This window comes from Ambystoma mexicanum, chromosome 1p (genome assembly GCF_040938575.1).
Source record: "Ambystoma mexicanum isolate Mex_15411 chromosome 1p, UKY_AmexF1_1, whole genome shotgun sequence".
Classification (NCBI taxonomy): Eukaryota; Metazoa; Chordata; class Amphibia; order Caudata; family Ambystomatidae; genus Ambystoma; species Ambystoma mexicanum.
This window is the reverse complement of record NC_090921.1, coordinates 184,782,411-184,805,593: the sequence shown is the minus strand read 5'-3', so window position 1 is coordinate 184,805,593 and position 23,183 is coordinate 184,782,411. Positions and strand designations below refer to the sequence as shown.

Below are 23,183 nucleotides of genomic sequence, written 5' to 3'. Positions count from 1 at the left end.
TCCCATAAATGCTGTCTTTGCCAGTAGAGGGCAACTGCACAGTGCTGAGACACTTAACTTTTAGTTGATCATGTCTGAAGGCAATCCTCTGAAGCGCAGCGTAATTTAAGAGAGCAAGTCTCTTCATCTTTGAAACAAGTACACTAATCCCAGGGCATATGCAGCACGATGCAGATCACTCCACGCCAGTCTAGTGTTTTGTGGAAACATAACCACGTCCCCTTCGGTAGTGTTCTTCTACAGTGCAGTCTCCGATAAGTCATGCAAAGAGGATTTTGGAAACAGTTTTAACTAGTTTTACACGCTGATTCACATGGCTAAAGTCTTAAATGTCTACTTCTCAATCTACACTTGAATTCAATCAAATTAATTTAGCTTGCTGGGTCCCGCCATGTTTCAACAAAGTCCCACAAAGTTTGGTAACCTGTTTTTCCTGCTTTCAATCAAGTTCCTTCTTTAACAGACGGATAAGGCCTAGAATCTAGGGAGTGCTCAGAAACAGGACCTTACTTCAAAAGATAACCTATGAAAGGCAGTTTAGAATGTTGACTGACCTTACAGCACAAGTTCCAACAAATCATCATTCTGGAATATTTCGTCCATAATGCCTTGGGAAAGATTCTGATTCCTGAAGCTAGCTAGTTAAGGAACAATCCAGGTACTAAGGCTACAATAGTCCCTGATCACCAACAGGAATATAAAATTCATGCAAAATAAATGAACCCACTGGACACTGTGCAATAATCCTACCATCTTGTGAGATCTGACCAATTGAAGTCTCCTGATTTAGCACCTTAACCCAGCCGTTTTATGTTACCTGACAAACGCACAAGAAAAAGTTTCTTAATGTCCTCTTTGGCATGATGGAGAGCTTGGCAAGGCCATCCTATTCAATGGTGGTCTTGCATTAGGAACTGGCTTTTCAATTCAGGCAAGAAGATCAGGCATGTGGTTATGAATCCCAGAAGCCTGTTGTACACCTTCTCAGGCACTGAGAAGGTGTACAACAGGCTTCTGGGATTCATAACCACATGCATCCCATAGATCCCGTTCTTTAGATTGCAGAGCCACCTGCTTCAGGAGCAGATGAAGCACAATGACGACAGCTGGATGGAGATTGGAAGAAAGTTGTCCAGTTGAACTATGAAACTGCCATGTCCTGGTGAACCCACACACCCTACCTGGTCCGTTGCTTTTTCAAGAGGTAGTCGGCTGTTGCTGGTGTCCAAGGCAGATTCATTGTCAGTTGCCCACAGTGGAGTCCTCGCTGCAATTCAGTGGGCTGCAGCTGAGGGCAACATGGCTCGCACAGAAGGTATTCCTCCATTTTATGTCCTGAATGTCGGACAATAGCACAACTGTGATATTTTACTGCCAGACATAAGAGGTCATCAGGTCCCAGCCACTGTCCCAGGAGGGTTGGACCATGTGGCTGTGCTGCCGCAAGCATTGGGTGCAGTTGTTGGTGGTGAACCTGGCAGGAAAAAAGAACGTGGCCGCAAACTTTCTCAGCACAGATATTAATGGCTGCCATGAATGAGAGCTAAACACACAGCTTGTGGAACAACCCTTCTGTGTATAGGTAAGTCCAGAGGTCAATCTGTTTATCTCTTCTGAAAACATGCATAGTCTTTGGGGGGAATGTGTTTCCGATCGACTTATTGAGGACAGGTGTTTGCACTTCTTTCCTTAATTTTGCTGGTCCAGAAGTAGTCAACCAGTTGTAGTGCACCATGTGCAGGGGGATTCTGATTGATGTGAGCAAAGACACCTTGGTACTCAGAGCGTCTGCTTCTGTCTGTTGCCTGCCATCACAAACTGTTTTTCAGAGATGGCACCCTGCCCAATCATGACCCGGTCTCGCTCATGCTGACAGCGTGACTCTTGAGGTATTAGAGTTTGGCCATCTGGTATTCAGGCAGGACTGTATGCATGGACATTTTGGCTGGTGATAATGGCTCTCAACCAAGGGCCCACAAGCTAGAAAATGAAAGATTTTGTGGCTGGGGTGTCTGGTTTGACCTACTTCTGGTCCTGTGCCAGCATCATAAGATCTTGCCTTATTTGCTGGACTTGGCACTAAGTGGCCTGCAGCCTTCTTCATATGGAGTCCATCTTGTGGCCATCTCTAGATACAGAAAAAGGCCATGCTATGACTCTTTGTTCAATGACTCCATAGTAAAAGAGTTTTTAGAGGGGACCTCGTGCATGTGTCCGAATGTCCGCAGACCGGCACCTCCATTGGAGGTGAACTTGTTGCTGTTTGAACCCATGCACATCTCGGATCTGAAGTTTCTATCTTGGAGGTAGCCTTTATCGTGGCCAGCAATTCCATGAAAAGTATGTTTGACCAGCAAGCTCTTTTCACTCATGAAACTTTCTTGAGATTACACAGGGACAAGGTGGCTTCATCCCTAAGGTGGCAACAGGCTTTTACATGATTCAGAGAATCTCTCTGTCCATGGTATTTCTAAATGCGGCCGTTGCACTGCACATCATACGGAGGATGCCAAGGTACTCTAAAGTTTTACCTGGATAGGATTAAATCAAGGAAGACGAACACTCGTCAGATTGTGAGGAGGCGTTGGTGTCAGGCAATGTGAAAACGAATCAGTTCATCTAAGCCAGCATAGAGGATGAATTGAACTAGCGAAAGGAAGGGGTTAAAGTTCAACCTTCTAATTAAGGGTGGAAACTAGAGAATGTATGGACTACAAATGGTCACAAAGAATAATTAAGGAACAACGGATGAATGAAGGTCACGCTGTGCCGCAAAGCATGGATCTCGAACTTTGATCAGATACAGTTCGCTAAGAGTTTGAAAGTCAAATATTTTGGAAGATTTCAATGTCTGATGAGAAGACAGGGGAGAATTGGTTTCTGATTTGAATTATTGTTTGTCATGGTGAAGTCCAAAGACAAAATAAAAGGACACAAGTAGATGTTTGGATCCATTGTAAGATGACTGAAACACATTTGTGTCGACATTTTGATATTGTTGGAGAGCACCTAGCTGATGTATGAACTAGGAAGTTATGATCGCCACAGGTAACACTTGAGACGGCTGTTCATCTGCTTAGACCAATCTGTCTGCGAATCTGTAAAATGGGGAATATTCAGTAACAGACAATTAGATTATGTAATTGCAGGATGTCTCCGGCCTAAGTAAACCAATCAATTGACAGTGATTGTGCACTGTTTGAACCTATCAAGTCACGTCAATACTAACCCCCATCACAAGAGTAACACTGTTTTATAATTGGTTTTAATAATTTGATTTTTTTATCACCTGAGATTCTATGTTTCTCCAGCATGGGGTCTGGCATGGATTCACATGCTCATGAATATTCCCCGTCATCAGGCTGGGAATCCTCGGTAAAGAAAAATCAGTATCGGTTTCGTTTCTGATCTGTCTTTCGTAGTAGTAGTAACCAATCACTGATCTCTGTGTCATACTGACCACAGCCAATGACTGCCATCTCCATAAGCCCCACCTCTGGCAGCCATCTTCAGATTTTTACTGCACGTTCAAGTGTTGGGAGTCCTCGTGCTTAGCTCTTGAGCTTTTGCTGCGTGTTTCACGCTTTTTCAGGTGAATTTTCACTTTTTTTCGGTTAATCGAGCCTCAAGCTCCACCGTTTCTACTCCCGTTCACGGGTACCCGTTGCAGGATTTTCCGACGCCGCTCAATGGTTAAGATTTCGTCCAATCAACCTCTTGGAGGATTCCAGAAGATTTGCGGCCTACTTCGAGATGGCCCAGGACGCGAGTTCGTCACCCGGACCCAAGCTGTTTCGCAGCTGCCCTGAATGCGGGCTGCAGAATGTGTTTAAGGAGGACGAACATTCGCAATGGCTCTACTGTCTTCATGGGGACAAGACTCATGTAGAGAAGGACTGCCAGTTCTGCAAGAACTTGTCAGAGCGGACCATGAGGGACCGTCGATCCCGTCTCGCCAACTGGTTGGAGAAGTGCTCAACGGGTAAGAAGAAGAAAGGGTCCGAGCGGGCTTCTAAGTCCTGTGCGGGCGCCCCGGCGACGGGGGCCCAACACCAGGCCAAGCGCCGCGAGTCCGCTGGCTCCGGGAGCGCCAAAAGGTCGGGCTCTTCGGTCGCCAGGCAGGGCGCACCTTCCCCGGCACCGTCAACCACGAGCCAGCGCTCCGGTTCGGGGAAGAGGAAGTCCGAGACCCCTGGTAAGCTTCGGGAGAAGCCCCGTCCGATCTCGGGAGAGGGGGAGTGAGGCGTCGCCCCTCCCCCTAAGGAGAAGGCCCAGGACGCACCTAAGGTGGTGAAGGCCCCTACCCAGCAGGCAAAGGCCTCTATCGAGGCGATCGCGGCGACTCTGGCCAAGCCGGCAGAGACCCCGCCAGCGGAGACTGCCTCCGGGACTAGAGTTTCCCTGCCGCCAAGGAGGGAATCCTCTTTTCAGCCCATCGTCATGGCCCCCGTGATGGAAAAAGGGGGGGGGCACGGCAGCCTCCTCGAGCTCGGAGTCAGCCTCGCAGGGGGAACTGACCGAAGTCGTGAGGAATCTCGAAGTCCAATTTCAGAAGGTTCGATCCTGCAAGGAAGATCCTCCGTAGATAACCGAGGAAGACGACGATGGCGAGGAAGAGCAGCCTTCCCTTCTGGCACAGCCGGAACCTAGGCCTCAGGATAGCTCGGTGGCCATTTTGTTTGCGATCCAGTCCTTATGCTCTGAGATAAGGACGAGATTACCACGGCCCAGGCCGGAGGACCCGAAACCTGGCCCGTCGGGAAATCCTCAGAACAAACGACAGAGGACCCAACCCTCTCCTCCCTCGCCCCCGTAAGGCCTGCAGTTCCCTCCTCATCCTCCCACGAGTCGGGAGATGACGGTGCGGTGGGCTCGACGACGGGTTCTGAGGGCGACGACGACGGAACGGGTCTCCCGTCGCACGGGCCTCTCCGCCCGACGAGATTGGCTCATTCCATGCCATGATCGCCAGGGCGTCCGAATTGTTCCAGCTCTGCCCGGAGGAGCAGAAAAAGGAAGGTTTCCTCTATCAGCGCCGGGAGGCCAAGAGGAAGACTGTCATCGCGGTGCCTCTAATCGATGACATCTAGGAGGAGGGCCTGTCGGTACTCAAGAACCCCTCCACGGCACCAGCCAAATGGGACCGGTACGAGAAGAAGTACCGGGTCCCCGAGACCGCTCCCCTGTGCCTCAGGGCCCAGCCAACGCCAGACTCGGTCGTCTCGGCGGCGGCGAAGAAGAAAGCGGCAGGGTCAGGAGCCTCAACGTCGAATTCCCCTCCGGACGGCGAGGGAAAGAAGTCGAACGCCATGGGGCGACGGGTCATTTCATCGGCGGCGACGACGATCAAAGCTGCCAACGCCCTGGCGATCGTGGCCCGTAACGACAGGGAGCTCTGGTTTAAGCTGGCCCCCATATTGGACTTCCTACCGGACGACAAGAGGTCTGAGGCCCTGGAAATACTTCAAGAAGGTGAGGTGGTGTCGGACCACGCCATAACGGTGGCAACCGATATTGCCGATACCGGGTTCTGCCAGCTGGGCAACAGGGTTTGCCTACGACGACGGGGTTGGCTCTGGGCGAACGACTTCCGTCAGTACGTCCAGACCAGGGTGTTGGACATGCCGTTCGACGGCAGCAACTTGTTCGGGAAGGCGGTGGACGAATCCCTCCAAGCCATAAAGACGGAGACGGCCCGCGTCCTAGGAGCCCTTCAGCAACGACAGCCCTTTCGGAGCTCCGGAGGCAGACAGGGGGCCTCCAAGGGATCCAGCTGTGGCTTGTCGTCCTACCGCCAGGGGTCGCGGCAAGCAGGGAGCCGTCGGCAAGGTGGCCAGGGCGGCAAGGCCACCACCTCCAAACAGGACTGAACCGGCCGTGGCCTCGGGCCCCCACCGAAGCACCCCGGTGGGAGGCCGGCTGTCGAAGGTCGTCGGCGTGTGGAAGTCCATCTCCACCGACCGTTGGGTGCTGGATACCCTGGCAAGAGGACACACTATCGAATTCCTGAAGAAGTGCCCTCACGTTCCACCTGTGGCCAGGAAGGAAAATCACGTCCCGCAACTGCTGTTGGAAGTACGGGCGATGCTCAGGAAAGGCGCCATCGAGCTTGTCCCAAAGAGGCTCCGGGGTGTACTCAAGGTACTTCCTCGTCAGGAAGAAGATGGGCGGCTGGCGCCCCATCCTGGACCTTCGTTGTTTGAACAAATACATCAGGTCACAAAAGTTCAGGATGGTCACCCTCCAGCACGTGCTGGGACAGCTGGAGGAAGGCGACTTTCTATCGTCGCTGGAACTGGAGGATGCATACTTCCATGTTCCCATCCTCAAAAGTCACCGAAAGTTCCTCAGGTTCGTCGTTCAGGGACGCCACTACCAATTCAGAGCACTGCCGTTCGGATTGAAGTCGGCCCCAAGGGTCTTCACCAAGTGCCTAGCACCTGTGGCGGCGCGGCTGCACCTGCAAGGGATTCACGTCTACCCCTACCTGGACGACTGGAACACACTGCGAGGACCGTCCAGCTACTCACAGACCTGGGATTCGCCATAAATTACCCAAAGTCCCACCTGGTGCCGTCGCAGGTGGCCCTGTTTCTGGGAGCGAAGCTCGATACAGTGAGGCACCTGGCGGCACCGTCGGAAGAACGGACGAAGACCATTCTGGGCAAAGTGCAGCACCTGCTAGCCACGGACGTGGCCTGGGTGAGGTCCATCAAGTCCCTCCTGGGGATGATGTCCTCTTGCATCTACCTTGTGCGCCTCTGCAGACTACGGATGCGCCCTCTTCAAGAATTTCTCGACGCCCGTTGGATGCAGGTGACGGGCACCTTCGAAGACAGGGTCCCCCTCAACGAGGTGTTCCGGCGGGCGATTCAGTCGTGGGGCGTTCGAGCGCACCTCACGGCGGGCAAGGACTTTCAGACGCCGGCGTACCAGGAGACGGTGACGATGGACGCTTCCCTGGAAGGTTGGGGCGCCCACACCGGAGATCTCAGCCTCTGGCTCCCAGAGGAGAAGCTCCTGCACATCAACATCCTGGAACTCCGAGCCGTGTTCTGGACTCTCAAATCGTTCCTCCCGTCGCTCAAGGGCAAGGTGGTGCGGATCTTCACGGACAACACCACGACAATGTTTTACATACGGAAGCAGGGAGGCACCAGATCCCCTGCCCTATCCAAGGAGGCACAGGATCTGTGGCACTTGGCGGTCGCCCAGGGGATGTTCCTGGTTCCCTTCCACCTAGCAGGAGAAAGAAACACCATCGCCGACTCGCTCAGCAGGGAGCTGCGTGCGTGTCACGAGTGGGAGCTGCGCCAGGATCAGGTGGATCAACTCTTCCGACGATGGGGCAAACCCCAAATCGACCTGTTCGCAACAGCGACGAACTCGAAGTGCCAGAGGTTCGCCAGCAGGTTTCCCCAGCCGAGAAGCATGGGCGATGCGTTCACGTTCCCCTGGGACGGCCTATACCTGTATGCGTTCCCTCCGTTGCCGTTGCTGCTTCGACTCATCAACCAGCTCAAGAGGTCCCGGTGCAGGATGATTCTCATCGCACCGGCGTGGCCGAGGCAAATCTGGATCCCGGACCTTCTGGACTTGTCAACGTCCCCATCCATCAAGCTGTCGGCGGACGCGGATCTTCTCTCCAGAGAAGGAGGCGCCATCTTCCACCACGACCCGGCGTCGCTGAACCTGCAGGCTTGGCTCCTGCAGCGCTAGAGTTTGGAGGGTACGATATACCGGCCGACTGCAGAGAGGTTCTTGCAAAGGCCAGGGCGTCCTCGGCTCTCAAATGCTACGGTCACAAGTGGAAGAGGTTCTCTATCTGGTGCCCCCTACGGATTACGGCCCCTCAAGTGCTGCCGCACCTGCTATCGCTGGCAAAGGCTGGGCTAGCCCATGCCTCCATTAAGATTCATCTGGCAGCGATCTCCAGATATACCAGAACCACAGGACGGACGTCCCTGTGGTCCCATCGACTGGTAAAAGAGTTTATGAAAGGGCTGTTCCGGTCGTTCCCGCCGGTGAAGGCCCCGGCCCCGGCGTGGGAACTTAACGTCGTGCTGACCAGGCTCATGGGGCCCCCATTCGAGTCGATGCACTCCGCACCGGTGAAGTTTGTGTCGTGGAAGACTGCATTCCTGGTGGCCATTACCTCCGCACGACGAGTGGGAGAGATCCAGGCCCTATCCTTCAAAGCACCGTACTTGAATATCCATGCCTCGGGGGTGGTGCTTAGGACGCACCCCTCCTTTATGCCCAAGGTGCCGTCAGACTTCCATCTTAACGAGCCCCTGGTATTACCTGTTTTCTTCCCGTCTCCTTCGTCGCCGGCCGAGAGGACTTTGCACTTGTTGGATGTGGCTAGAGCGCTGAAGTTCTACGTGGACCGCACAAAGAGTTTTCGGAGGACATCACAGCTGTTTGTGAACTTTGGACCTGTGAATCAAGGGAAGGCTCTCTCGAAGTCTTCTATTTCCAGATGGCTCTCCGGCTGCATCATGCACTGCCACCGGTTGGCTAACCGACCGCTGCCAGGCCGTCAGAGAGCCCATTCGACCAGAGCGATCGCTGCTACTACGGCGTTCCTATCTGGTGTGCCCCTGCTGGACATCTGCAGGGCTGCTACGTGGAGGTCGACGCACACCTTCACGAGATTCTACTGCGTCGATCGGGATTCCAGGGAGGAGTCCAGGGTCGGCCAAGCAGTGCTGCGCAACCTGTTCGCCTAAGGTGAGCCTGGTGAGGAGGGAAGAGATGCTTAATGTTGAGTTGTTGTATTGCTTAATGTTGAGCCTTTTGCCACCTCCCGTGGTTGTGCATGTGTGTACTGCTATGTATTCTTGTATTCATGAGCATGTGAATCCATGCCAGACCCTATGCTGGAGAAGGAACAAGTTACTTACCTGTAACCGTTGTTCTCCAGCATGGGTCTGGCATGGATTCACATGCGAACCCTCCCGCCTACCCCTCTGCGCTTCTTCACTTGTTCATACTGCCACTTCACGTGCTACCAAATCTGAAGATGGCTGCCAGAGGCGGGGCTTAGGGAGATGGCAGTCATTGGCTGTGGTCAGTATGACGCAGATATCAGTGATTGGTTACTACTACGAAAGACAGATCAGAAACGAAACTGATACTGATTTTTCTTTACCAAGGATTCCCAGCCTGACGACAGGGAATATTCATGAGCATGTGAATCCATGCCAGACTCATGCTGGAGAACAAGAGTTACAGGTAAGTAACTTGTTCCTTCTATATATGTGGATAAAGAAGCTATTTTCGTAGATATTTGAGAAGTGGTCAGAATGGTGTTTGAATTATGTAGTAGCAGATTGTGCAACTAGAGGGGTACTACCGGTATGAGTTATGTATGCCACGGTTAAATCCTTCAGACATTCAGAACAATTGCTTGTCCTGTTTTTGGATCAGTACAGGGGGCAGGCCATATTGTAGCAAAGCACTGCTTAATGGTTTGATGATTGCATCAGGTTTTGATATGAAAAAGCAACCAGTCATTGCCAGGGAGGGTGAGATTACACTCATTCAGGGGCAAGGTGGCGATCTCACCTCGTTCGTCAACTCTTCTCTTCAGGATATCTGTCAGGCTACTTAAAGGAGCGTACACACTTTCAGCCTGTTCTACTGTGTGGCCTCGACTACTTGCCAAGATTCACTGTTCGGTCAGGCATTGCTGAGAAACCTTTTTCAATGAGAGGTCTACTTCCCTCATAACTTGAAATGCTTACAATGTTTTTGTGTAAATATTTTATGAACTAAGCGGATTGCAATTTGCTCATTAAAAAAAAGAAACACCATGACATTCCTTTCTTAGAAATCAAATACACATGTTAGAGGCAGGCTTTCTTGTGTTTAGTACTCTGGGAAGTGCCAGCAGAGTATGGACCAGATGCCATATTGATTTTCCGGTGCATGCTGCAATATTCTGCAATAAAACAGACCTTTAAATTTGTTTGCCGATATCATCCAATTTCACATCTAAAGTACCAAAAGAAAACGCAGGAGTTGCATACATTTGCCTTCCCAGAGAGACTACACAGACCTTATTTGCAGCAAAGCATGACAGTAGGAAGAGCGCACACAATTTGGCTTCACGAAGATTCAATAAACTCGGTCTGTTTGGCTATTGTCTACATTTCCGATTAAGATCCCTCCGTGTCACAGCCCATCTTCTCAGGCCACTTACCAAGACTGAGCCTGTTGATTTTAATGTACGGCTTCAATGCGGCAAGACTGATAAGCTGGCGAGTGGGCAGGGCCTGGTTGACCTTGCAGGCGAGCTGAGAGCTGTCCGAAACCTAAGATACATAGTCAAATGTTTATACTCAAAGCCTGAACTCATCCAGCAAAAGTCCATCCGAGCCCAAGGGTGATCAGAAAGACCTGCCCCGTCGCATCCAACCAATCTCACCAGGCCCCGATACACATAACCAAGCAGTCACAGGGAGACACAGATCATTCCACTCCCGCCCGCATTAAATTAAAGGTCTGTACCTAACAGCAAGAGTACATCACCCCATATCCAACAGCTCCCTCACTGCGCGTTCCTCATCATGACAAGGTTGATCTGACTCCGGGCGCTGCTGTTCTTCCTCGCATTCATGCTCCATAATACATTGACGATACATACGGAAGTGAACATTGTACGCAAGTCACGTTGTTTAAGTCTTTTCCTCTAATTACAACAAAGTAATATCCACACGCAGCATTCAAAGCAAAACAAGGCAACAGTAATACACGTGTGTTATTTAAACCAATGGGAAAAAAACGGTTCCAACATAAAACCTCTCTTAAAGTAATATAAATATAGATAATTTAAGGAATGAAACTAACATAAATTAAATCAAAAATAGCCAACGCAAATCACAAATAAATATGGATCCATGCAGTTATCTTTTCTTATTTGGAGTTTATCCTGAGCATTCAGCAGGTGCCTCCTTCATAGGTTGATGGTCCAAATCTGCGAGGAAAGCCTCAGCACTTTTATGGTCCATGAAAGCAGTACCCTTAATATTTCTGGGTAGATCATATAATACTTCATATGCTTCCCTTTCGCCTTCTCTTTGGCTGTTGCAAAAGCTCTCCTTCTTTCCAGCACATCCCGGCTAAGGTCTCCAAAGATCATGATTTTATGGGCTCCCCAGAACAGGTTGCTTTTCTCTCTTGCCTTTCTTAGCACCAATTCTCACACTTGGAACCTAAAATGTTATGATGAAGTGCTGAGGTCTTTGTCCTGGTGCTGGTTTAGGGCCCAAAGATCTATGAGCTCTCTCAATATCCAAAGCGGTCTTAACCTCAAGACCAAGCAGCTTAAACAAAGTCTTTGCTAGAAAGGCTGCCGGAGAGCCCAGCTCAATATTCTCTGGAAAGCCATCCACCCAGATGTTATTTCTCCTAGAGAAATTCCCTTGTTCAGGGCACTTGAGGGTCAGCTTTTCAACCTGAGCTTGTAAATCCCTTATCTGGATAGCCATCTTCTGGGAATCATCACTCATCACCGTTAGCTGACCTTCCATGCTTTTAAATTTTCCTGACAGTTCGTTGTATCTAACTTCAGAAGCCACAAGGGAGGCTTTGATGTCATCAATGTCTGTAGTCACTTTGATCATTAGTTCCATCAGCTCATCCTCTCTCTTTTCAGGGTCGGTCTCTTCCTCCTTCTGCCTTTTAGATGGTTGTGAGCTTCCTGAAATTTCCTCAGCCTCTGGAGTGAGTTCAGGGAGATGAAGGCAGGTACAGGAGCTCAGCCTTCAGGCAGCCATCCCCTTGAGCTGCAGGTTCTAGAATCAGAAATGATCTTTTAACATGTTTCCTTAATTCCAATTCACAACCCTAACGTAACCTGTGGACAGAGCAACCACCTACCTTGTGAACTACCCGCAGTGCTCTGTAGAACAGAGGCCGGTGGGATCTAAAATGGTAAAGGGTGAAACTAAGCTGGATAATAGTAGCTATTCCAAATATGAAGGTTTATGTTTTTGAATCTTAGTCATGTAACAGCCTTTAAGATTTGGCCTCCTCAAATAATAGTTATGTGCTTTCCCTAAGCTCCTAATTGATGACAGTGCAGTAAATTGGCTCTCTTTTGTCATTTGGTACCTTAGGTGCAGTTTACGGTGGATGAGTATAAGATGGCCAATGTGACCATTGCCCGCTGTGCTAAGCAAATTAGTGAGCTGCTACTAGTGCACATTGACAGCAAGCGGGTATACAAAGACCTGGAGTTTGAGGAGCACCAGCAAGATCACCGCATGAATGTTCAGCAGAAGCTGCTTGCTGTCCACGAGGAGATCAGCACCATCATGAGACAAATATATGATGTCTTCAGACAAGATGGACCTGAGGTGAGTAGAAGAGGGAAGTGTCCATACTCAACCTGCCTGCACACTTTAGACCTACATGCTGGCTGTTGCATAACACCACCTTTCCAGCATGGCCTCCAAACCTAGTGACAGGTTACTCTAGGCAGTTGAAAGTGCAAACCGAATGATTTATGGTAAACCCTACTCCATATATTAATGTCTTATTGCATATTCTACTGTCTCTCCTTTCTAATATTCGAAGTGACAACCACATACGGGCTCCTTTTAAGTAGAATAACAATTCCAAGTAAACTATCACATTTGCAAATACCTACGTGTCTGAGTGCCTCCCCCTGGAATTTTGATTGCTACCTATTAAGGATGTAGAAAAGACACAAGAATCTGGTCGTTTCCAGTGTTTCTGTGGCTTTTTACACCACCACCAGGAATCGAGCAATAAATTCAGCCCCCAGGCAAGTGCATGCAGGCTGATATTCCAATTAATCTCTGCAAATTCCACCTGCTTTTTGCAGTTCTAAAAAGTAGGCAAAATCCATTGGGAATTAATCAAAATTAGATTTCAGTGGATATATTGACATATTTTCTATACAGAGCCAGGTAACGGGTGGAAAAGACTTTCTGTTTCATGCCCTACCTCTGTCGAGCAAAACCAAATAGAATGGCTTGAAACATAATTAACAGATGGTGTGTCTGCTATGTTGCAGATCATTTAGCCTGGAGGAAAATGAGCAATTAAGCAGTGATCCTTAAACATAACCAAAACATTGGAAATCCACAGTGTGGATCATATATTATGTCCCATTTGCAGCACTACTTAATATGGCTAAATTGCACTATTCTATAGGACAATAAAACATTTGTTTTCACCAGGGATATTATAAAAAAAGCACCAAACTTCATAATGCTTGGCATGGCCATATCTTCTTACATGTGTGGATAATATTGGTTTTGCATTTCAGGCTTTAAAACCAGGTGGCCTTTTCCCACAGTTTTATATCTGACCCATTTCTGGACTAATTTCTCAATATTCCATGGCATCTGCCTAATGTGTATCCTTTTGTATCTAGGTGCAGCAACATTGGGTCAACTACACTGAAAAGATGGACAAGCTGGTGGAGGAGGCCTTCCGGCTCAACATAAAGTGGTCCCTGCAGGAACTCTCAAAGGCCATTAATGGAGACAGCAAGACGACATCAAACCCTTTGTTTAGGGTCATGGTGGTCCTGCAGAATGATTTTCCAGGGAGCACAGCACAGGTACTGTTGGCCATTCTTTTCCCAAGCTCTTATGTGGAATGTGCCCATTACCATTGTTTTAATAGGCCATTAAGTGGGAGTTGTCCTACTAAAAAGTTATTCTAGGTGCCTCTAAGGGCAGAAGTACAAGTCTGACACAGAGTTGGCATTTTGGTTGGCATAGATTTTATTTATAACTGCAAAGGTACAGAAAAGCCAATCTTGCCCTATTATTATGAGGGGTTGCCCTGCCTCAACAAAAATACTAAGGACCCAGTCATGATGTCTGTAAAGCAAAATGTCCACCTGCTTGTGTCTAAACCTATTTCCATCCCTTACACTTTCAAACACACAAATCCAGAAGAAGGCTGTTATGCTTCATCTCCTCTCCTAGTGAGACCCCCAGCACCTTTTGTTGGACTTTTGGATCTTTTTCCTTCTATCCTGAATGAGGTGAGTCTTTTTCCCCTCATTCATTCTTATTTGCTCTAGCTTTTGGCACTCTATCTCTGTGTTTTACCTTTACTATGGAGTCTGCTTTCCTCCATATCGCTCTAAATGCATCTGTGTTTAACTTTGGCAGCACACAGCACTTTATGTGCCGTGTAGCTGAGAAACCAAAGGGTGTCTCGACCGCCAGTCCTCTGGGACTTGTCATCCAGGTGGACAGGACACAGCCATCGCTTTTGGATCCAGTTTCTGGGGCTGGACCATTGCTGGAGGATCACCTGGGTAAGAGGTCTTCGGAGAGTGGGGATGAGTATATTGCTTGCCAAAAAATGCATGGACAGACATACATCTTTTGTTATCACCAGTACACTGAAGGACGCAGGTAGGCAATTATTCACATATACACAAGCAGTTATAATACATAAATGAATAAACTGCAATAAGAATAAATCACAGAAAACACAGTAATCTAAAGAGAATACATCACTGTTGGTGCATTAAACATCTTCATCTTGCCAGAAGCAGCTGGAAAGCCGCAGAGGGCAGATCAACCAACAGGCTCGGAGCGAAGCGTCCCCCCTCCGACTGAGGCCTTTGTTTTCTGTCTAACCTTTCCACACCACCGCATTATAAGCCCTCCGCAAAGGTGCGGTGGCATTTTCTCGAACCTTCTGGCGTGAGCATCTGCGCATTAGTGGTTTACTGCTTGTCCCCGGCCGGAGTGACCTACGGTAAACTCAAGGAGCAGAGCTCTTCCCTTTCTCAAAACAACCAGGAAAACAACTCTGTAACTCATCCTTAACTTTGACAGTGTTCATGGCAACCTCATCAGGTACCAGCCTGCGCCTGCGGATCGCCGTCTTCTTGCACCCTGTGTCCTTGGATGAGCAATGCAAACCAACATAAGCAGCGAATAACGTTGAAAACATGTTTTCCAGTAAAATAATGCTAACAATGCTGAAACTCTTTGTACCGTTCACAGCAAGTGCATCTTTCACTGAGGCATGGAGCAAATACCCATTGTGGCTGCAAGTGCACCAGAATGCACTGCGCACCAGCGCCATCTTTTAGCTCAAAGCATTACAGTGGGACAGCCGATGGTGAGACTCAGTATTCCTCCCTTTCACATACCCATGATCCCTCCTATTTAATAGGATTCTCTGATGTCCCAATCCCCCTCCCTCTTTTTAACACAAACACTGGGCTGAGGAAGAGAGCGATTGAGAGTAACAATGCTAACTCTTACCTATCGCATCAGACATGTCCTGCTAATTGGATCAGTCAAAGTCAGGCACTTGACCCTAAGTGCATGCATCTGATACCAATTGGCTCTCCTCACACAGATAAAAGGCGAACATAGAGACACACTCTGAGCAAGGTGGAACAGGAGTAATAGCAGAGCTTCTGGGCAAAGGTGAACTTACTGGAGCAGAGAAAGAGACCAAGGGATGTGAGCCACAGGTGGAAAACCCCAGGAGTTTCCTGCAGGAGGTTGTTGCCTCCAAAAGGCTGTGGAAGACAAGTGGAGAATTCCAAAACCCAAACAAGAAGGTTGCGTTGTGTTTCAAGGAATCCAGTTGGGGAGGCAAGGCCAAGCCTGTGGTACTAACCTCGACTCGCAAACTGGAAGACAGTAAAGACAAGAACACACACTGCGGTTAGTTGACAAGAGACATGAGAGACCGTTGTGTGCTAAAGGAAGATTGAAGTGATCGCATTATATCGCACAATGGAAGGCTGCACATGTGTGGGTGAGACGCGAAGAAAGGCAGGCCTGCGAATGAGCCTTGTTGCAACGATAGCTGCAAAGCCAGCAATACTGAGTAACGGAGTGGTCTGGCAAAAGGAATTAGCCCACTTGAAATGAACTGTGAGAGCGATGTGAGGAAAATTAGCCCATAGTGAATGGGAAAGTAAAAAGGTGAACGTTGAATTTTGTTGCATAAAACGGTGACTTACCCAGGCCAGGAAGCACTGGAGCAAAGAACCGAAGAGTGTGAATTGAAAGCTGGAAACTAGAAGTGGTCCTGTGGAGGTCTGTAGACAGCAGGTACATGATAAATAGCAATTCCCCAAAAAGAAAGACAAGATAGAACAGATGCAGCAATTAGTCGCTGCATTACAGGCTCTAAATGAAGAGGTGCAAACCCTTCAAAACTTAAAACGCTAACTTGAGACAATTGGTAGTGCAACCACACATGATGCCTGAAATGCCCCGGGGTCCCCTCCCTTGGGGGAAATGTGATGGCAACCCCAGGAAATTAAAGGAGTTTTTAGACACCTTCAACGTTCAGTTCACCTTTAAGCTTTGTTTTTTTTCTATGTATAGAGCAAAAGTGGGATACATGATTTCCAACCTAGCAGGTGGTGCTCAGGCCTGGGCTGCCCCCTTGGTAACTACCAACAATGCTGTTCTAAATTCATATTGCAGGTTTCTAGCTAGCCTCCCAGCAATGTTTGGGTGCAAGAGATTACAGTCTCTGCTCAAGAACAGCTACTCGACTTTCAACAAGGCGCTTTAGATACCCTGACCTACATTACTCAATTTAATCAATTGACTTCCGGAACAGCATGGCCCATGACCCGTTATTAACACTATTCCGACATGGATTATCGGAGGAACTAAAAGACGAAGTATCCAGAGTTCCCAGACCTGCCAATCTTGTGGATATGATTACCCTGGTGATGCAACTGGAGTATCGGCTCCAAGAATAAGATGCAGAAAGGAAGAAGCAACGGGCTCCACAAGTAATGTCTGAAGGTGTCAGATCTACTTCCAAAGCAGCATCGGAAGAAAAACCCATGCTAGTGGAGTCAGCACAAGGTCCACTCACTATAGAAGAACGTAACAGTCGGTGAATCTGGGTAAGTGCATGTACTGTGCTGCTAACAATCATTTGGCACAAGACTGCCCCGTGGTTCCTGCTAGGCATTCGGGAAACACCTCTTCCCAGTTGTGAAAGGGACCAGGATTCAGGAAGGTTGTTTTGTTTCCCAGTTGGCTAATAGGCAACATTCGGAGCAGTCCATGGTTGTTATTAAAGTCTCCGTACAATTCCACGAAAACCTGTATCGAAAAGGTACCCGGCTTACTCAACTGTGGAGCGTCAGGTCTGGGCTCTTAAACACCATATACCCTGTTAAGCAAATGCTATGTTGGTGCCAGTGGAGAGAGTCAACGGCGCTCCCTTATCCTCTGGACCTATTAAAGAACAAACTGAACCGCTTATCATGGCCATTTCCTCTAATATGGAAGCAGTGAGATTCTATCTGATCAAGGCAGTCCATAATCCAATTATTTTGGGTTTACCCTGGCTAAGACTCCATAATGGACTGCCAGATTCAATGGTTTCAGACAGGCAACCATAATTTACATTGAAGCACTCGACGGGTGTTTGCCGATCTTAGGAATCAAGAGAGTACTTGCCACCGGTTTCCACCCTCAGTCCAGTGGATAAACTGAGTGTCTGAATCAGACGTTCGAGCAATATCTACAGTGTTTTGTCTCTTCTGCTGATAATTGGAGTGGTTTACTGCCTTTGTCAGAATTTGCTTATAACAATTCCCTGCATACCACCATAGCTATGAGCCCTTTGGGTTTCATCCATCGAGTTTGCCGTCAGTGACTCCAACATCATACACTGTACCTTCAGTAATGGCCCTGGTGTCTGATATTAAGGATCAACACTCTAAAGCTTTGACTGCTCTTTCTGAATCTAGAGCTCAAACTAAGAAATACACGGGCTTGAAGCGGTCTAGAGAAACAGTCTTCCATGTCGGTAATGACGTCTGGCTTGCTTCGGAATTTCTACCTAAACGTTTAGTACCTTCCAAATTGTACCCACCTTTCTTTGGTCGTTTCAAGAACTTGTCAATTGTGGAACTGGTAGCTTATTGCTTTTCGTTACCAACTTCCTGGAGTAGGATTCACCTGGTTTTTCATGTTTCTCAGTTAGAGACTCATGTGAAGGACTGATTTCACAGGAAAAAACAAAATACATCCCCACCGGTAGATACAGAATTTGGACCCGAGTAGGAAGTGGCAGGAATTTGTGATTCCAGATATTGTTGTCGATGCCTGCAATACTTGATTGACTGGAAAGGGTATGAATCGGCCGAGCATACCTGGGAAAGTGCATCTTCACTACATTACCCCTTATTAGTAAAACAGTTTCACAGAGCACATCCATGGAAACCTGGTCCCTTTACTCCACGAAGGGGGAATACTGTTAGGATTTGACAGCCGTCCTGTACAGTTAACATTGTAATGTTATGGGCCTGTTTGGGGCCTTGGACCGCTCTGCCTCCAACTTTCTTTTAGACCCTCTGCATCGTCCACTAGGCTTTCTGGGGCCTCAGACCGCTCTGCCTCCAACTTTCTTTTAGACCCTCTGCATCGTCCACTAGGCTTTCTGGGGCCTCAGACCGCTGTAACTCCAACTTTCTCTTCCAAAACATCTTCACGCTCAAGCTCTCCACTCATCCACCTCTAACTCACTGAGGGCCAGACGCTTCTCCAAGCAGAGAGTTGGAGGCAAATCTAGCTCATTGGCTGGGACTTCCCTCTGGAACAATGGGGAATGGGGACTTACCGTTCAGCCAAACCCTTGATCCGGTGCCAATAGCGCCAAGGGGTTTGGCAGTAGGGCTAATAGCGGTAATACCGCTGGGGTAGGGCCCAACTCGTGATGAGGCGCTTTGTGTAAAGACATGGGTTTTCATTTGTTTGCGCAAGATCCAGAAGGAATCTTCGGCCCTGAGTTTGACTGGCAGGGTTTTCTACTGTTTACTGGCAATATATAGGGAAACTACTGCCCCCCGCTGTCTGGAGTTTGAATCTCGGCGTGGCACAGAGGTACATGTAGTCTGCTCTAGTGGGCCTTTCGTGATGAGGTTTTCATATTTTATCAGACAGGTATGAAGGGGCCGACCGGTGATGACATTTATGTGTCAGGTTAAGTGTTTTGAACATGATCCGTTCTTATACCGGTAGCCATTGGACATCCTGTCTAGTTGAGGAAATGTGTGTGGTTCTAGGGATGTTCAGTGCAGCTCTTAGGGCGTTGTTTTGCAGTACCTGGAGTTTTCGGATGTTGCGGATTTTAGTGCCATCATAGAGGGTGTAACAATAGTCGAGTCGGAATGAGGGCTCTAGCCAAGGAAATGCAGCTGTCGGGTGACAATAATGGTCTGCAGGCATTGATGAGTTTGCAAGTGTAGGCTGTTGCTGATGAGGTGGCATTTACTTGTTTCGATAGTGTGATAGGCTTTCCAAGGGTTTTTACCTCTTTGGAAACTTTGATGCTGTTACCATCAATGTTAAAGGATTTGAATGCGTCATTTAGTTTGGATAGCCGGAGTTGTGATCCCGTAAGGAGCAACTTGGTCGTATCTCCGTTCAAACACAGACCGTGATGTGCCATCCAAGCTTGGATAGTTAGATAAATGGCATTGAGGGTGGCAGTGGCAGTGTCAGTGGCATGGTCTCCGGTGATAGGGATAGGGATGAGGATTTGGGTGTCGTCTGCATAGTTTTTTTTTTTTTAAACTTCATTTTTATTCAGGTTTACAGAAAAATAGTTTCCCCATGTATCCCCCACCCCGCACCCCCACCGCACCAACTTGTGCCCACCCCCCCTGTCCAATGCCCAAGCCCAGTCTGTTGTGCCGGGAGACTCGCCGAGTACAATCCCTCCAAGTGTGATGCAGCTGATGCCCTTAGTACTGTCTGGTCTGGCGCCGTCCCGCCCCGGGTGCTGGGCTTCCCCGACCGCCGAGGTGCCAACATCCGCGTGGATGCCCCATTGGGACCGGGATCTCTCACCGGAAGGATTAGTGGATCTCCCATCCCCAAGTTTGTTGTATTCCATACCAGTTTGTAAGGAAGGCGCTGGTGTCATTGTTCACCATGGCAGTCAGTTTATCCATTGTATACATATTTTTAACCTTTTTCATCCACTCTTCCTTGGAGGGTGGCTCCGGGCTTTTCCATTTTTGTGCGAGGGCTACCCTGCCCGCTCGCAGCATTGTCTCCCACATCCTCGGGTACCTGTGAACTTCTATTTCCTCGGGGGGGAGGCCCAACAGCATCGTCAGAGGATTGAGAGGTAAAAGTTCCTCTATTACTTCCGCCATCCAGCCCCTTACCAACCCCCAGTACACCTGTGCCTTTGGACAGTGCCACCACATATGGCTCCTGGAGCCTGTTTGCCCACACCCCCTCGGGCACAGTGGGGACACCCCCGAGAACATCTTCGACAGTTTCACTGGGTCCCTGTGCCACCCTTGTAGTACCTTGAAATTGTGTTCCATATCGGCCGTGAAAAGGTTCCCATGGAAGGCGATTTTGAAAATTCTCGACCAGGAGTCCTCTGAGATCTCCTCTCCTGCCAGCTCTTCCCAGAACTTACGGAAGGTTCTCCTTCCTTGGAGGTCATACGTATTGAGGATTTTGTACATGCTAGAAACCGCCCCCTTCCTAGAGGTCGCCGTGTCTATCAGTTCTTCAAAGGGGGTTAGCTGTCTACTCAGACTGGAGCCCCATGATTGATCGCACAATATACCCTTCAAACGGAGGTACTCAAAAACGGACAGGGATCCCCGGCCAAGTGTGTCTCTCAATTCTTCATAGGGCAAGAATTCACCTTCCCTGAACAGCTGACCCGCCCATTCCAGACCTTTGTCCGACCAGGATTGGGAGAACCTGAACCCTTTGCTACCCAGGTTAAGGGGATGCCCCCAGAGGGAAGACATCGGGGATGGCCATGTAGTGAGATGCGCCGTCTGAGGGCCTTCTCTCCAGATGTCCCACAGGACTCCCAAGGTCGGGTGAGCCCTCAGGTGACTCGGGATCGTTCTCCGTGGGGCCCACAGGAGGTCGCGCTCCTTCAGGGGGTGGGTGTCCATGTCCTCCAGATACGACCAGTACGTCCCCATTCCCTCCTTCATGTGCTCCAGGAGGACCCTCAGCTGAGCCGCCCGAAAGTACAGGCCGAAGTCCGGCAGTCCAAACCCTCCCTCCTCCCTGGGCAGCGTCAGCGTAGTCTTCCTGGTCCTCGGTGTTTTCCCCTGCCATATGAAGTCCCTAGTGGAGTTTTGTAACACCCTGAAAGTCTGCTGCGGAACACTGGTTGGGAGTGCCGTGAAGAGGTACAGGAGCCGTGGCAGTACATTCATTTTAACCGCCGTCATCCTGCCATACCAGGAGAGGATCATCCTTCCCCACCTCCTTAAATCTGATGTGATCCCTTCTATTATGGGGTCATAGTTTGCAGTGGCCAGTTTAGTTAAATCCCGTGTAAGGAGGACCCCCAGGTATCGAATTTCAGCCTTCCCCACTGCAATCCCGTGGAGTCTATTCAGGGGGTCTAGCCCCGGGTCTCGGAGTCTCATGGGGAGCAGGACCGATTTCAAAGCGTTAATCTTCAGGCCCGAAAAGCGACCAAATTCCTATATCAGGTCCAGCAGGGGGGGGGAGTGAGGAGCTAGGGTCCACCAGGTAAACCAAGATATCGTCTGCGAACAAGGAGAGTTTAAATTCCACCTCCCCCCTGCTGATCCCCTTAATTCCTGGGTGGGCCCTGATGGCTATGGCCAGGGCTTCTATCGTAAGGACGTATATCAGAGGGGAGAGAGGGCACCCCTGTCTTGTCCCTCGAGAGAGGGGGAAGGCGTCGGTCAACTCCCCATTTACTTGGACCCTTGCCGTGGGAGCTCGGTAAAGGGCCGTTACCCAGCTCATAATGTGGGCCCCGAAACCCATCTTCCTCAGGAGGAGGTGCATGTACCGCCACTCGACTCTGTCGAACGCCTTCTCTGAGTCTAGAGAGAGGACACTAGCGTTAAGGTCTGACCGTTGTGCAAAGTGGAACAGGTCTATGGTCTTGCGTATGTTATCCGAACCCTGTCTCCCACTGATGAACCCCACCTGGTCCCCATGGATTAGTTTCGGGAGTACTCCCTCTATCCGCTTCCCCACCACCTTGGCCAGTATCTTAACATCTGTGTTAAGCAGTGATATAGGGCGGTAGGAGGCACATTCCTTGGGGTCCCTCCCCTCCTTAGGTAATACCGCAATGATAGCCCCCATCATAGAGTCGGGTAGGGCTCCCCCCTCTAGCACCGAGTTGAAAACCCTCACCAAGTACGGGATTAAGGAAGATCGGAATTTTTTGTAAAAAAAGACAGAGAACCCATCTTCCCCAGGGGAGGTGCCCGCTTTCATCCCACCTAGGGCCCTATCCACTTCATCTTTGGTCACTGGCCCTTCCAGCCCTTCGGATGTTTCCCTGGGTAGAGCCGGGAGCCGGATGGAGCTCAAAAAATTCTCTATCGGGGAGTTTCCCCTCGTCGTATTCGGAGGAGTACAGGGTCTTATAATATTGGCGGAAGGCTCCTCCGATATGGGAGGATTCGCAACCCAAAGTTCCCTGGGCGTCCCTCACTTCCCTCACCATTCTGCTCCTCTGGACCTCCCTCAGCTTCCATGCCAAGATCCTGTCCGCTTTGTCCCCCTTCTCATAATACTTCTGCTTTACCATCTGAAGACTTCTCTCCGTTTTGTGGAGAAGTAAGTCCTTCAACTGGAGTCTGTAATCCTCCAGGGCGGCCACTCGATCGCGGTCTGGGGTCCGGTCTGGGGACCCCCTCAGTTGGAGATAGGCGATTTTTTCCCGCAGGGACCTTTCCTGGGCCTCCCTTTCCCTTTTTACCCTTGCACCTTTTTGGATGAGGATACCACGAAGAGTCGCCTTGAAGGCGTCCCAGAGCGTGTGCGTGGCCACTTCCCCATTGTCATTTAACTCAAAGAATTCTGTTATGGCATCTGCAATCTCTTGGGCACGAGCTTCATCCTTCAGTAGGGCGTCGTTGCATCTCCAACGGCCCCTGCGCTCCTCACACCATCCCCCCGATATTGACACCCTTACCATGTCGTGGTCGGACCAGGGAACAGGATCGACCCTATAGCCTGTAACATACTGGCGAAGCATTTCATCCACCAGGATATAATCTATCCTCGAGAACGAGGCGTGGATGGCCGAGTAATACGTATAAGAGGGGACTCCTGTTCTGGGGGTCGGGATTGAGTCTACGAGGCCTAGCTCCTCATTAACTCTCCGGAAGGATCGCGCCATGGGTTCCTCCGAGGGTCTAG

General features: G+C 49.5%; 1 protein-coding gene across 1 annotated transcript in view; it reads left to right on the top strand.

The window, feature by feature from the left end:
• DNAH2 (dynein axonemal heavy chain 2) overlaps nt 1-23,183 on the top strand; it is a 3,498,763-nt gene that overhangs the window by 672,502 nt on the left and 2,803,078 nt on the right. Inside the window, exons 17-18 of the mRNA XM_069646273.1 lie at nt 12,126-12,365; nt 13,412-13,600. Coding sequence (XP_069502374.1) covers nt 12,126-12,365; nt 13,412-13,600 — 429 coding nt within the window. The remainder of the gene's footprint in view (nt 1-12,125; nt 12,366-13,411; nt 13,601-23,183) is intronic.